Below are 15246 nucleotides of genomic sequence, written 5' to 3' on the forward strand. Positions count from 1 at the left end.
CCTGAAATTTTGCATTTGGAATTCTGGAAAGCTCACCTGAGACTTTCCAGTATTTCTTTTCTTTTAGGCACAGACAAAAGTACAGTGAAAGGTCACACCTGTATGTAGATATCACTGGATCCACTACCATTCACAACAGATATCAGGCTCCCCTCTCCCTGTAGATTGATTTCTGAAAAACTCACCGAAAATGCCTAGTTAGTATCTCAAATTCATCTGAATGGCACAGACCTTGTCTATTGGTGTCTATAATTTTCTTGTAGTCATTTATAACTAGGGATGTTTCGATACCGATACTGGTATCAGGACAGATACTGGACGTTTGTAGGAGAACTTGTGCAAATGTCCCCAGTACCTAATCCGATACCTGCCAGCAGGACTCCCACCGGCAGGTATCACGGAGGTGTGGTAAGCCGTCTGCATTCTCCGCACGGATCCACTTCTAGAGGATGCAGGGTGTAAATTTACGCCCCCTGTGCCCACTCTGGAGCTATGCAGCGCACTCAGCAGCTGAGCTCATGTCATAGCTGGGATCTGCATTAACCTTTTAGATGCCTCGATCAAAGTTGATTGTGGCATCTAAAAGTCCTGAGATTAACTGCCGGGTAGCTCAGGGATGCTGATGCTGAGAGGACGGCCGGAGGTCCCTTACCGGGCTCCATGCCGTGCGATTGTCGCTCCTTTACCGCAGCCATCCATGGCAGGCAGTAGTAAGGGAGCGCCGATAAAAACTGATAAATGCTATGCTATGGCATAGCATTGATCACTGAATGCAATCTACAGATTGCAAGTAATAGTCCCCTATGGGGACTTAAAAATTGTGAAAAAAATTGTAATAAATAATAATTATAAATGTCAATTAACCCCTTCCCTAATAAAAATTTTAATCCCCCCCCTTTTTAAAAAGTTTAAATAAAATACATATTTTTTTTTATATAAAAAAAGCCCTTTCTCTTATAAAAACTTTTAAAAAATCCTTTTTTTCACCATTAAAGAAAAAAATTTATAAAAAAAAAAAAAAAAAAAACCCTGTCACGTGATATTAAAAAAAGTATTGGTAATTGGTATTGGCGAGTGCTTAAACAAAAAGTATCGGTACGAGTACTTGGTCTTAAAAAAAATGGTATCGGGACATACCTATTTTTCACCAAAATCAGTGGTGATATGAATAACTAAAATTACCCAAATATTATAGTAACTCTGCTGCAGTAATGTAGTGCATGGATATTGTGGCAGCTTTATGCCTTGACATAAAATGTGCCAAAATATGGCATAACTCAAATTGTAAAGTTTCCACTTTTCACAGAAAGGGTAGCTATTTGCTGGGACCTCTACCAATCATAAAAACGAAGTAAAACTGCCCCTGCATGAAAGGATTACACTATGCTTGCATCGCCTGCACTTCATTCATTCTCTATAGGTCATACAAACTTTGCTGAGCTTAGAGCTCCCAGCGGTCAGAACCCTATGATCACTGTGGATAGGGAAAACATTTTTGAGTTAAGAAAACCCCTTTAAGACAAATGTGTTTTAAACAGTTTCCACAGCTCACAAGGCAAGAGGGTGTGACTTCATGAACCAAAGTGGATCAGAATCTTGGTATACAGTAAGGGCTCATTCACACTGCAGGAATTTCTAGCTGAAATTCTGCATAGAATTTCCTTTGCATGAAGCTACCATTCATCGTTCAATTGATTGTACCGTTGTTTATTCTTTCGGGGGAAGGCTGTGGTGGAATCCCATTTGTTTAATGGGACTTTTTTTTCCCAATGCTTACTACAGCGGTAAAATTCTGAATAAAATAAGTGTAGACTCTAGGCAGCATTGATTCTGCAAGTGAGAAAGCTAAATTCCATAGGATGAATGGGCCCTAAGTCAACCAAGAATTGGGATAAAAAGTTAGATAAGTCTACAGATGCGCCAGATTACAGAATAAGCCTCGGAGAAAAATGGGAAGCATCCTTAGAACTTTAACTATTAGGGCTTGTTCACACAGGCGGGTCCACAGTCTTTTTTACGCTACAGATCTGCCGACAATGGACCCCTCCAGTGTGACTCCGCCGCCACATGCAGACGCACTCCAATGTGTGAGTCGCCATGCACATGCGCAGTATACTCGCACACATCGCAGCTGCTCTTGGCCTAGCTCAGGGAGCAGGGGGAGCTGCCGACATGTGTGCGAGTACACCGCGCAACTCGCACATTGCAGCAGTGTGTCTGCTCAGAGCGGCTTGCCGCTCTGAGCAGGCACATCTGAGTCACACTGTAGAGTTCCATCGTCGGCAGATCCGCAGCATAAAATATGCTGTGGATCCGCACGTGTGTATGAACCATTAGAGAGTAAATCTGCCCTTTTGTGTTGTCAGTATACCTTCTGTGTGAACTGATCCTGACAAATCTATTGTTTTTTAATACACAAAAAGATGGTTATGAGATTCAGTATTCTGAGTCCAATACAATGTGCTCTTTATTTTACGGATTTGAAGAGAAACTATACTTGTATCCTTGGTACATCTTAGGCTCCTTTCACAATATACTGTTGCTCTGTTACAAAAACCCCTTACAATGTCTCGTTAAGAAAACCCTTAAAAACGTCCGTTAAAAAATCCCATTCATGTCTATGGAATTGTTTTATTATCCGTTCTCACCCGCTATAGCCCATTATGAATAACGGACGTTATTTGTGACAGGAGAAAAAACATCACATGCACAAATTTTTTCCCACCACAAATACATCCGTTATTCATAACGGGCTATAACTGGTGAGAAGGGATAATCAAAAAATCCCATAGACATTAATGGGTTCTTTTAACAGACGTTTTAAGGGTTTTCTTAGCGGGACATTGTAACGGGTCTTTGTAACGGAGCAACAATATAGTGTGAAAGGAGTCGTACACAGGAATTTCAAGTAGGGCAATGCTCTATGAAGTAAACTAGTCTGATCTGTGTAGGACATTGATGTGTATTAGTGCATTATAGTATAACTACAATTACCTAATGAATCATATTTATGTCTGCTTTTAGAATATAGAATTTGTCTGGGACAATGTGCAGCTCTTACAGCAGAAAGGATTCACCATAGAACCAGTGAAAGCTGTGGTTGATGCCGGGCAGCGGAAAACTATATCTATCACTTGGATACCTCCTGCTGGATATGACGTATGTAAAACCTGTTTTGTTGTATAGAGAAACTAACACATGTCAAATGTATACAGTTACAGTGAGGAGCTTGATGACAGCTATCATTTAGCTATAGGCCCTATACACTAAGCTAACCCAGATAGGGTCTTGTATAATGTTATTGAAGATGTGAACTCTCATTTACACAGTGGCATGCATACTTTAGGTGGTGTGATGCAGCTTTTCTCCATCTATCTCATTTCCCCAAAGGTATGAACCTTGGTGACCAGCAGGGAACATGACCTTATGTGCCAATATATCATTTTTTATAATATTTGGGGGAAGGAGCCATCCGAACTGTCATCTGCTGCCTCTAGCCTGCTATGCAGGCTAGAGCAGCAGAGTGCCGAGAACACTGATCAAAGCTATGCTATGGCATAGCATTGATCAGTACATGCAATCAGAAGGTTGCATGTTATACGGTAGTTCCTTATGGGGCTAAAAAAAATATAGTGTAAAAATAAAAGTTAATAAAAGTGAATTAATCCCTTCCCTAATAAAAGTTAAAATCACCCCCCTTTTCCCATTTTTTTAAAATAAAATAGAGTAATAAAAAATAAAAAGAATCATATGTGGTACCACCGCATGCATAAAAGTCCGAACCATTAAAATATAAGGTTAGCTAAACAGCAGGATCGATGGCGTACACGTAAAAAAAAAATTGTGCATTTTTGGTCACTTCATATACCATAAAAACTAATAAAAAGGGATCAAAAAGTCCCATCAAAACAAAAATGGTACCGATACAAAAAACTACAGACCACAGCACAAAAAATGAGCCCTCATATAGCTCATAAAAGTTATAGGGGTCAGAAGATGACAATTTTAAACATACTAATGTCACGATGCCGGCTGGCAGGTAGTGGATCCTCTGTGCCAGAGAGGGATTGGCGTGGACCGTGCTAGTGGACCGGTTCTAAGCCACTACTGGTTTTCACCAGAGCCCGCCGCAAAGCGGGATGGTCTTGCTGCGGCGGTAGTGACCAGGTCGTATCCACTAGCAACGGCTCACCTCTCTGGCTGCTGAAGATAGGCGCGGTACAAGGGAGTAGACAGAAGCAAGGTCGGACGTAGCAGAAGGTCGGGGCAGGCAGCAAGGATCGTAGTCAGGGGCAACGGCAGAAGGTCTGGAAACACAGGCAAGGAACACACAAGGAACGCTTTCACTGGCACTAAGGCAACAAGATCCGGCAAGGGAGTGCAGGGGAAGTGAGGTGATATAGGGAAGTGCACAGGTGAACACACTAATTGGAACCACTGCGCCAATCAGCGGCGCAGTGGCCCTTTAAATCGCAGAGACCCGGCGCGCGCGCGCCCTAGGGAGCGGGGCCGCGCGCGCCGGGACAGAACAGACGGAGAGCGAGTCAGGTAGGGGAGCCGGGGTGCGCATCGCGAGCGGGCGCTACCCGCATCGCGAATCGCATCCCGGCTGGCAGCGGAATCGCAGCGCCCCGGGTCAGAGGACGTGACCGGAGCGCTGCCGCGGGGAGAGTGAAGCGAGCGCTCCGGGGAGGAGCGGGGACCCGGAGCGCTCGGCGTAACAGTACCCCCCCCCTTGGGTCTCCCCCTCTTCTTAGAGCCTGAGAACCTGAGGAGCAGACTTTTGTCTAGGATGTTGTCCTCAGGTTCCCAGGATCTCTCTTCAGGACCACAACCCTCCCAGTCCACTAAAAAAAAATTTTTCCCTCTGACCTTTTTGGCAGCTAAAATTTCTTTGACCGAGAAGATGTCCGAGGAGCCGGAAACAGGAGTGGGAGGAACAGATTTGGGAGAAAAACGGTTGAGGATGAGTGGTTTGAGAAGAGAGACGTGAAAGGCATTAGGGATACGAAGAGAGGGAGGAAGAAGAAGTTTATAAGAGACAGGATTAATTTGACACAAAATTTTGAAAGGACCAAGATAGCGTGGTCCCAACTTGTAGCTAGGGACACGGAAGCGGACATATTTAGCGGAGAGCCATACCTTGTCTCCAGGGGAAAAAACGGGGGGAGCTCTTCTTTTCTTATCCGCGAACTTCTTCATGCGTGATGAAGCCTGTAAGAGAGAATTTTGGGTCTCTCTCCATATGATGGAAAGGTCACGAGAAATTTCATCCACAGCGGGCAGACCAGAGGGCAAGGGAGTAGGGAGGGGGGGAAGAGGGTGACGGCCGTACACCACGAAAAATGGGGATTTGGAGGAAGACTCAGAGACCCTGAAGTTATACGAGAATTCGGCCCATGGGAGGAGATCTGCCCAGTCATCCTGGCGGGAGGAAACAAAATGTCGCAAATAATCACCCAAGATCTGGTTAATCCTTTCTACTTGTCCATTGGACTGGGGATGATATGCAGAAGAAAAATTTAATTTAATCTTGAGTTGTTTACAGAGAGCCCTCCAGAATTTAGACACGAATTGGACGCCTCTATCCGAGACAATCTGCGTAGGCAACCCGTGAAGACGAAAAATGTGTACAAAAAATTGTTTAGCCAACTGAGGCGCAGAAGGAAGACCAGGAAGAGGGATGAAATGTGCCATTTTGGAGAATCGATCAACGACCACCCAAATAACAGTGTTGCCACGGGAAGGGGGTAAATCAGTAATAAAATCCATACCAATCAGAGACCAAGGCTGTTCGGGGACAGGCAGAGGATGAAGAAAACCAGCGGGCTTCTGGCGAGGAGTCTTATCCCGGGCACAGATAGTGCAGGCTCGCACAAAGTCCACAACATCCGTCTCCAGAGTCGGCCACCAATAGAAGCGGGAGATGAGTTGCACAGATTTCTTGATACCCGCATGACCTGCGAGATGGGAGGAGTGACCCCATTTGAGGATTCCGAGGCGTTGGCGAGGAGAAACAAAGGTCTTTCCTGGAGGAGTCTGCCTGATGGAGGCAGGAGAAGTGGAGATCAGGCAGTCAGGTGGAATGATGTGTTGCGGAGAGAGTTCAACTTCTGAGGCATCCGAGGAACGAGAGAGAGCATCGGCCCTAATGTTCTTATCGGCAGGACGAAAGTGAATCTCAAAATTAAATCGGGCAAAGAACAGAGACCACCGGGCCTGGCGAGGATTCAGCCGTTGGGCAGACTGGAGGTAGGAGAGGTTCTTGTGGTCGGTGTAGATAATAACAGGAGAACTTGATCCCTCCAGCAGATGCCTCCATTCCTCAAGTGCTAATTTAATGGCTAGAAGCTCTCGATCCCCGATGGAGTAGTTCCTCTCCGCTGGAGAGAAGGTCCTAGAGAAAAAACCACAAGTGACAGCATGCCCGGAAGAATTTTTTTGTAGAAGAACAGCTCCAGCTCCCACTGAGGAGGCATCAACCTCCAATAGGAAGGGTTTGGAAGGGTCAGGTCTGGAGAGGACGGGAGCCGAAGAAAAGGCAGACTTGAGTCGTTTAAAGGCGTCTTCTGCTTGAGGAGGCCAGGACTTGGGATCAGCATTTTTTTTGGTTAAAGCCACGATAGGAGCCACAATGGTAGAAAAATGTGGAATAAATTGCCTGTAATAATTGGCGAACCCCAAAAAGCGTTGGATAGCACGGAGTCCGGAGGGGCGTGGCCAATCTAAGACGGCAGAGAGTTTGTCTGGATCCATCTGTAGTCCCTGGCCAGAGACCAAATATCCTAGAAAAGGAAGAGATTGGCATTCAAACAGACATTTCTCAATTTTGGCATAGAGTTGGTTGTCACGAAGTCTCTGAAGAACCATACGGACATGCTGGCGGTGTTCTTCTAGATTGGCAGAAAAAATTAGGATATCGTCCAGATATACAACAACACAGGAGTATAACAGATCACGAAAAATTTCATTGACAAAGTCTTGGAAGACGGCAGGGGCGTTGCACAGTCCAAAGGGCATGACCAGATACTCAAAGTGTCCATCTCTGGTGTTAAATGCCGTTTTCCACTCGTCCCCCTCTCTGATGCGGATGAGGTTATAGGCGCCTCTTAAGTCCAATTTAGTGAAGATGTGGGCACCTTGGAGGCGATCAAAGAGTTCAGAGATGAGGGGTAAGGGGTAGCGGTTCTTAACCGTGATTTTATTAAGACCGCGGTAGTCAATGCACGGACGTAGGGAGCCATCTTTTTTGGACACAAAGAAAAATCCGGCTCCGGCAGGAGAGGAGGATTTACGGATAAAGCCCTTTTTTAGATTCTCCTGGACGTATTCGGACATGGCAAGAGTCTCTGGGGCAGAGAGAGGATAAATTCTGCCCCGGGGTGGAGTAGTGCCCGGGAGGAGGTCGATAGGGCAATCATAAGGCCTGTGAGGAGGTAGAGTTTCAGCTTGTTTTTTGCAGAAAACATCCGCGAAGTCCATATAGGCCTTAGGGAGACCGGTTACTGGAGGAACCACAGAGTTACGGCAAGGGTTACTGGGAACCGGTTTTAGACAGTTCTTGGAACAAGAGGACCCCCAACACTTGATCTCCCCAGTGGACCAATCCAGGGTAGGGGAATGAAGTTGAAGCCAGGGAAGTCCAAGGAGAATTTCCGAGGTGCAATTGGGGAGGACCAAAAGTTCAATCCTCTCATGATGAGATCCGATGCTCATAAGAAGGGGCTCCGTGCGGAAACGTATGGTACAGTCCAATCTTTCATTATTTACACAATTGATGTAGAGGGGTCTGGCGAGACTGGTCACCGGGATGTTGAACTTGTTGACGAGAGAGGCCAAAATAAAATTTCCTGCAGATCCAGAGTCCAAGAAGGCCACTGTAGAGAAGGAGAAGGCAGAGGCAGACATCCGCACAGGCACAGTAAGACGTGGAGAAGCAGAGTAGACATCAAGGACTGTCTCACCTTTGTGCGGAGTCAGCGTACGTCTTTCCAGGCGGGGAGGACGGATAGGACAATCTCTCAGGAAGTGTTCGGTACTAGCACAGTACAGGCAGAGGTTCTCCATACGGCGTCGTGTCCTCTCTTGAGGTGTCAGGCGAGACCGGTCGACCTGCATAGCCTCCACGGCGGGAGGCACAGGAACAGATTGCAGGGGACCAGAGGAGAGAGGAGCCGAGGAGGAGAAACGCCTCGTGCGAACAGAGTCCATATCTTGGCGGAGTTCCTGACGCCTTTCGGAAAAACGCATGTCAATGCGAGTGGCTAGGTGAATAAGTTCATGTAGATTAGCAGGAATTTCTCGTGCGGCCAGAACATCTTTAATGTTGCTGGATAGGCCTTTTTTGAAGGTCGCGCAGAGGGCCTCATTATTCCAGGACAATTCTGAAGCAAGAGTACGGAATTGTACGGCATACTCGCCAACGGAAGAATTACCCTGGACCAGGTTCAACAGGGCAGTCTCAGCAGAAGAGGCTCGGGCAGGTTCCTCAAAGACACTTCGGATTTCCGAGAAGAAGGAGTGTACAGAGGCAGTGACGGGGTCATTGCGGTCCCAGAGCGGTGTGGCCCATGACAGGGCTTTTCCGGACAGAAGGCTGACTACGAAAGCCACCTTAGACCTTTCAGTGGGAAACAGGTCCGACATCATCTCCAGATGCAGGGAACATTGGGAAAGAAAGCCACGGCAAAACTTAGAGTCCCCATCAAATTTATCCGGCAAGGATAAGCGTATCCCAGGAGCGGCCACTCGCTGCGGAGGAGGTGCAGGAGCTGGCGGAGGAGATGACTGCTGAAGCTGTGGTAGAAACTGTTGTAGCATAACGGTCAGTTGAGACAGCTGTTGGCCTTGTTGCGCTATCTGTTGTGACTGCTGGGCGACCACCGTGGTGAGGTCAGCGACAACTGGCAGAGGAACTTCAGCGGGATCCATGGCCGGATCTACTGTCACGATGCCGGCTGGCAGGTAGTGGATCCTCTGTGCCAGAGAGGGATTGGCGTGGACCGTGCTAGTGGACCGGTTCTAAGCCACTACTGGTTTTCACCAGAGCCCGCCGCAAAGCGGGATGGTCTTGCTGCGGCGGTAGTGACCAGGTCGTATCCACTAGCAACGGCTCACCTCTCTGGCTGCTGAAGATAGGCGCGGTACAAGGGAGTAGACAGAAGCAAGGTCGGACGTAGCAGAAGGTCGGGGCAGGCAGCAAGGATCGTAGTCAGGGGCAACGGCAGAAGGTCTGGAAACACAGGCAAGGAACACACAAGGAACGCTTTCACTGGCACTAAGGCAACAAGATCCGGCAAGGGAGTGCAGGGGAAGTGAGGTGATATAGGGAAGTGCACAGGTGAACACACTAATTGGAACCACTGCGCCAATCAGCGGCGCAGTGGCCCTTTAAATCGCAGAGACCCGGCGCGCGCGCGCCCTAGGGAGCGGGGCCGCGCGCGCCGGGACAGAACAGACGGAGAGCGAGTCAGGTAGGGGAGCCGGGGTGCGCATCGCGAGCGGGCGCTACCCGCATCGCGAATCGCATCCCGGCTGGCAGCGGAATCGCAGCGCCCCGGGTCAGAGGACGTGACCGGAGCGCTGCCGCGGGGAGAGTGAAGCGAGCGCTCCGGGGAGGAGCGGGGACCCGGAGCGCTCGGCGTAACAACTAATTTTGATGCATATACTTAGGATTTTTTTAAAGTAGTAAATTAAAATAAAACCTACATGATTTGGATATCCTTCTAATTGTATGGACCTACAGAATAAAAAATAGTTGGCATTTTTACCGAAAAGTGCACTGCGTAGAAACAGAAGCCCCCAAAAATACCAAATGGCGTTTTTTTGTTTTTTTTGTTTTTCAATTTCACCTCACAAAATTTTTATTTTTTTTGGTTTTGCTGTACATTTTGTTATTAAATGATTGATGTCATTACAAAGTACAATTGGTGGCGCAAAAAACAAGTCCTTATTTGATTCTGTAGGTGCAAAATTGGCCTGGTCCTTAACCCCTTAAGGACCCAGCCATTTTACACCTTAGGACCCGGCCATTTTTTGCACATCTGACCACTGTCACTTTAAACATTAATAACTCTGGAATGCTTTTAGTTATCATTCTGATTCCGAGATTGTTTTTTCGTGACATATTCTACTTTAACATAGTGGTAAAAATTTTGTGGTAACTTGCATCCTTTGTTGGTGAAAAATCCCAAAATTTTATGAAAAATTTGAAAATTTTGCATTTTTCTAACTTTGAAGCTCTCTGCTTGTAAGGAAAATGGATATTCCCAATATTTTTTTTTTATTCACATATACAATATGTCTACTTTATGTTTGCATCATAAAATTGACGTGTTTTTACTTTTGGAAGACACCAGAGGGCTTCAAAGTTCAGCAGCAATTTTCCAATTTTTCACAAAATTTCCAAACTCACAATTTTTCAGGGACCAGTTCAGTTTTGAAGGGGATTTGAAGGGTCTTCATCTTAGAAATACCCCACAAATGACCCCATTATAAAAACTGCACCCCTCAAAGTATTCAAAATGACATTCAGTCAGCGTTTTAACCCTTTAAGTGTTTCACAGGAATAGCAGCAAAGTGAAGGAGAAAATTCACAATCTTCATTTTTTACACTCGCATGTTCTTGTAGACCCAATTTTTGAATTTTTACAACGGGTAAAAGAAGAAAATGTATACTTATATTTGTAGTCCAATTTCTCTCGAGTAAGCACATACCTCATATGTCTATGTAAAGTGTTCGGCGGGCGCAGTAGAGGGCTCAGAAGTGAAGGAGCGCCAAGGGGATTTTGGAGAGTACATTTTTCTGAAATGATGCATTTAGGAAGCCCCTATGGTGCCAGAACAGCAAAAAAAAAACACAAGGCATACTATTTTGGAAACTAGACCCCTTGAGGAACGTAACAAGGAATAAAGTGAGCCTTAATACCCCACAGGTGTTTCACGACTTTTGCATATGTAAAAAAATAAAAAATAAATGTCACTAAAATGTGTGTTTCCCCCCAAATTTCACATTTTTGCAAGGGTTAATAGCAGAAAATAGGAAGTAACCGCCCCCCCCCCCCCCCCTGCGATTGGTCGGTTAGTTCTAACCGAGGAATCGCAGGGGATAGGAAGAGGTGGCAGGCTTGCCACCTCGCTCCTATACTTCAGCATGGTCCTGGCTGTCTGTGACAACCGGGATCATGCAAAATTTTATGCAGGGGCGATTTCCCTCGCGATTTGCGACCATCGCCGACATGGGGGGCAGACATGGCCCCCCTCGGCATTTGCCCTGGATGCCTACTGAAGCATTTCAGCAGGCATCCACTTCCGATCTCTGCCCGGTGCGCGGCAGGGACCAGAAAACGCCAGGACGTACGGGGACGTCCTGGGTCCTTAAAGCCCAGGGTGCGGGACATCCCCGTACGTCCTGGGTCCTTAAGGGGTTAAAGGGATATTCCAGGGAAAGAAAAAAAAATTTATATCAACTGGCTCCAGAAGGTTAAACAGATTTGTAAATTACTTCTATTAAAAAATCTTAATCCTTTCAATAATTATCAGCTGCTGAAGTGGAGTTGTTCTTTTCTGTCTGGCAACATTTCTCTCTGCTGACATCTCTGCCTGTCTCGGGAACTGCACAGAGTAGAAGAGGTTTGCTTCGGGAATTTGCTTCTAAACTGGGTGGTTTCCGAGACACGTGTCATCAGAGAGCACTTAGAAAGAAAAGAACAACTCAACTTCAGCAGCTCATAAGTACGGAAAGGATTAATATTTTTTTATAGAAGTAATTTACAAATCTGTTTAACTTTCTGGAGTCAGTTGATATATAAAAAAATTTTTTTTCCTGGATAACCCCTTTAAAGTGAAAATGGGCTTTGTCCTTAAGGGGTTAAGGAACTCAACCCTGCCTCCTTGGCACATGGTTGAGAAATATATGTATACATATAATATATATATATATATATATATATATATATATATATATATTTATATAGCAACCCCTCTCAACACCATCATTATTTTTATAAAATGCACAACTATGTCATATAAAAGTCTTCAGGTCTATAGGACTGCAGTGACACCTAGGCCCCATCCTGGGGCTGAACCATACTTGAATTACCAAAGAACACTAAAGTCCAACACTAAGAATTATGTTTAGTAGAACTATGGGGAGTCCTAGGGGTGTAAAATTAATACATACCCTAAAATGTTGCTGTATTAGAACCTTATTAAACTGGAAAGACATTAAACAATGAAGTGTTAAGCGGGAAAAAAAAAGTAAAGGAAAAAATAAAGTCACCCATGCACCATCCATATTCCAAATGTCTGCATGGTCAGACTCCCCATGACCCAAAGCTTGCGGCCCGGGGGCAGTCTCCTGGATTTAAAACAGCAGCGCTAAAGGCGACTATTTAACATTTGGAATTATTTATAGGATTGAATGCATTATACATTATATACCTTTCTTAGTGAACCAAACAATGATCAATTAAAATGAATAATAAGAACCAATTCTTTAGCTTATCCTATATCTGCTCCTAGGAGTTCTTTACCACAGCTATTAAAATGCATATGATAAAGTAGAATAACAAATCACAGCATGATCAATGAATCTTAATTATTAAACACTTTGTGGCATCAGATCTTACTACGGAAGACTCATTGTGCTGTTTCTAGAATACCCAGCAGGGGGTGTATAGGGAATGTATAATAATAGTTATACAGAGTCAAATCCTTTTACAATCTAAGGACGGCTCTGGATGTTTAAAGGGTTTATTCACACATGGCAGATTTGTTGCCGAATTTTGTACTGCTATCCCATACATCTATATCATTTTTTTCCAAACAGGGTGCCTCCAGCTGTTGCAAAACTACAACTCCCTGCATGCCCGGACAGCCGTTGGCTGTCCGGGCATGGTGGGAGTTGTAGTTTTGCAACAGCTGAAGGCATTGTTTGGAAAATACTGACTTTGCAGAGATATGTGCACTTTTTGCAGAAACAACAACGGATTTTTAGGCGTAGGCATTTTTGCAACAAATTTCCCAGATGTGAACATTAACTGAAGTTTCTTATTTCTATTATTTATTTATAAAGTCCTGCCGCTTTACGTGGTAGACAGTGACATTTTATGTATGTGGGTGTTGGCATTTTATCTCTTGTTATTTTTGACAGAATCTGCATTATAAATCTCCCATAGAAATGAATTGAGCACGTGCCGCCAGCAGCTTGCTCTCCTCACTGAGCACCGGGCCCCATTCCTGGTGATCGCTGGAGGTCCCAGCGCTCAGACGCAACCCCCCCCCCCCCCATGATCAGCTACTTATCCCATATCGTGTGGATAGGAAATAGGTTTATTATTGCTGGATATCTCCTTCAATATAGGAGTTACACTAGAGTCCTATGGATGTCTATGAATACCCTATTACAGCTTTGTGCCATCACATGGTCATTGACATGAGCCCACACTGTAACAGTGCATTATATATTATATTAAACTTTTTTTTCATTCTTGTTTCTGCTTTGTATCGTTTTACAGCCCAGTAACCCTGCAATGACAACAGCAAAACTGACTTTGAAAGGCGATATCATTGAAACGTACCAGGTTATATTCACAACACAAGTCACGTTATGATGAAACCAGGAAACCAGAGCGTTAAGTCATGTTGATCTGTGGCACTTGAACTGCTGTTTATTAATAAATGGAAAACTCATGTGTAACACAATACCTGCAAAAATACAGCAGCGTTTGTTTTAGTAACAGGATTACACTAATTCCTGCTCCACCTAATGCATCTCGTAAAACAGTGGTGCCTGCACTGAGAGACAATGGGGTAACACACACCTGAATGAAGACATGCATATGCTTTTCATAATATGTATTTCTAAGATCCCTCTATTGCACGTATGCAATGCTTGCATGTTGGCATCGAGCCCTGTATGTCAATCAGTCAAGCCAGGAAGAGGGGGGGTAGGGGGAGAGTGATGGTGCAGATCAGCACCACCTCCTAGGCACTTGAGTTTGGAAATAAAGAAGGGTTTTACGGCCATCGTTTAACACATAGGCATCATTTGTTTGACCTATTCACATATCCCCCGATATCTCCAGCTTATATACAGCTGGCAGATTCCCTTAAAGTTTGTTCAGGTAAGTGAGCTTCTTTCCAGGCCACGTTGTTGTAACATCTCATCCATAGGGTTGTCTCATTTCATAGTCCTTAATGGCAAACAGTGGACTTACTGATCGGCACAAGTTCGGCTTCTCAAACCCTCCGTCATCACAGGTCTTTGTCAAGGAATTATGCAGCCTGACGTATGTTGTTGCTGCTACGGTCTTAGCAGGGCATATGTAGTATTACAGGGTATTTAATTGAACATGAAATACAAGGGCAGACTCGGTCCATCAAATCAAGGTCTGAAAGAAGTTCAATACCCATGGGGTCCAAATGATGACCCCCAACTGGTAAATGGTAAAAGCCCTGAAAGTGAATTTGAGAAAGGGTAGCTTGAAAGTGAAAACCCCTTTTAATAAAAACTGGATTTAAAATCCAGATTACATGAAGTTTATATGTACAGGTTCTTCTCTGATTACACATCAGTCAATATCACTTAAAGTGTACCTGTCATTTCAATTGACTTTTCCGAATAAGCAGCCCTGTATGTGTACATGAGGAGCAGCACTATTTCTGGCCATTATAAAACTTGTGTATGGTATTTTTCAGAAGATTTCTGCAGGCTTTATCTCTAATTTGCAGTTCTCCCAGAGCTGGTGGTGATGGTCCCTCCTCCCACCGCCATAGACTTGTATTGCTTGTCTTGCAGACACAGGACAAAGCTGAGCTGATTTTCAAAGTCAAATGCAATCTAAAAGAATTTGTAGGTGGAGTGGCTCCTGTTATACCTATACCAATGTAGACCTGGGCAACCCATTAATGACACCAATACCCACGTGGTCAAAAATAATATGAAATAAGTACAAAAAGAATTGGGGCTCAAAGGTCAAAGATAGTGGATCCCGATGGTAGGTAAAAATAACAATGATTTATTATTAATCAGTAAAAATATATAAGATAGTATAGTATATAGGGGTACCAGTGACTCACAGGGCCCTTGTGAGATCACAGTATTCACTTGTATAATGGTTTCAGAATAAATCTTTTTAATTAATAAATAAATGTGACCATCACAATAAAATGCGCATAGTAGATGCAATAAAAAAATGCAATAAAATGCAATAAAAATCAGTCCACCAAGGTAGTAAAAATCAG

At 44.6% G+C, this 15246-nt stretch overlaps 1 protein-coding gene across 1 annotated transcript in view; it reads left to right on the forward strand.

Moving 5' to 3' along the window:
- Window positions 1-14963, forward strand: part of CFAP74 (cilia and flagella associated protein 74) — a 194771-nt gene extending 179808 nt beyond the window's left edge. The window contains exons 39-40 of the mRNA XM_056543666.1: window positions 3025-3159; window positions 13518-14963. Of these exons, the coding sequence (XP_056399641.1) occupies window positions 3025-3159; window positions 13518-13613 (231 nt within the window). The 3' untranslated portion in view covers window positions 13614-14963. The remainder of the gene's footprint in view (window positions 1-3024; window positions 3160-13517) is intronic.
- The last annotated feature ends 283 nt before the right edge of the window (window positions 14964-15246 follow it).

The sequence above is a fragment of the Hyla sarda genome, chromosome 10 (genome assembly GCF_029499605.1).
Source record: "Hyla sarda isolate aHylSar1 chromosome 10, aHylSar1.hap1, whole genome shotgun sequence".
NCBI classification, from domain to species: domain Eukaryota; kingdom Metazoa; phylum Chordata; class Amphibia; order Anura; family Hylidae; genus Hyla; species Hyla sarda.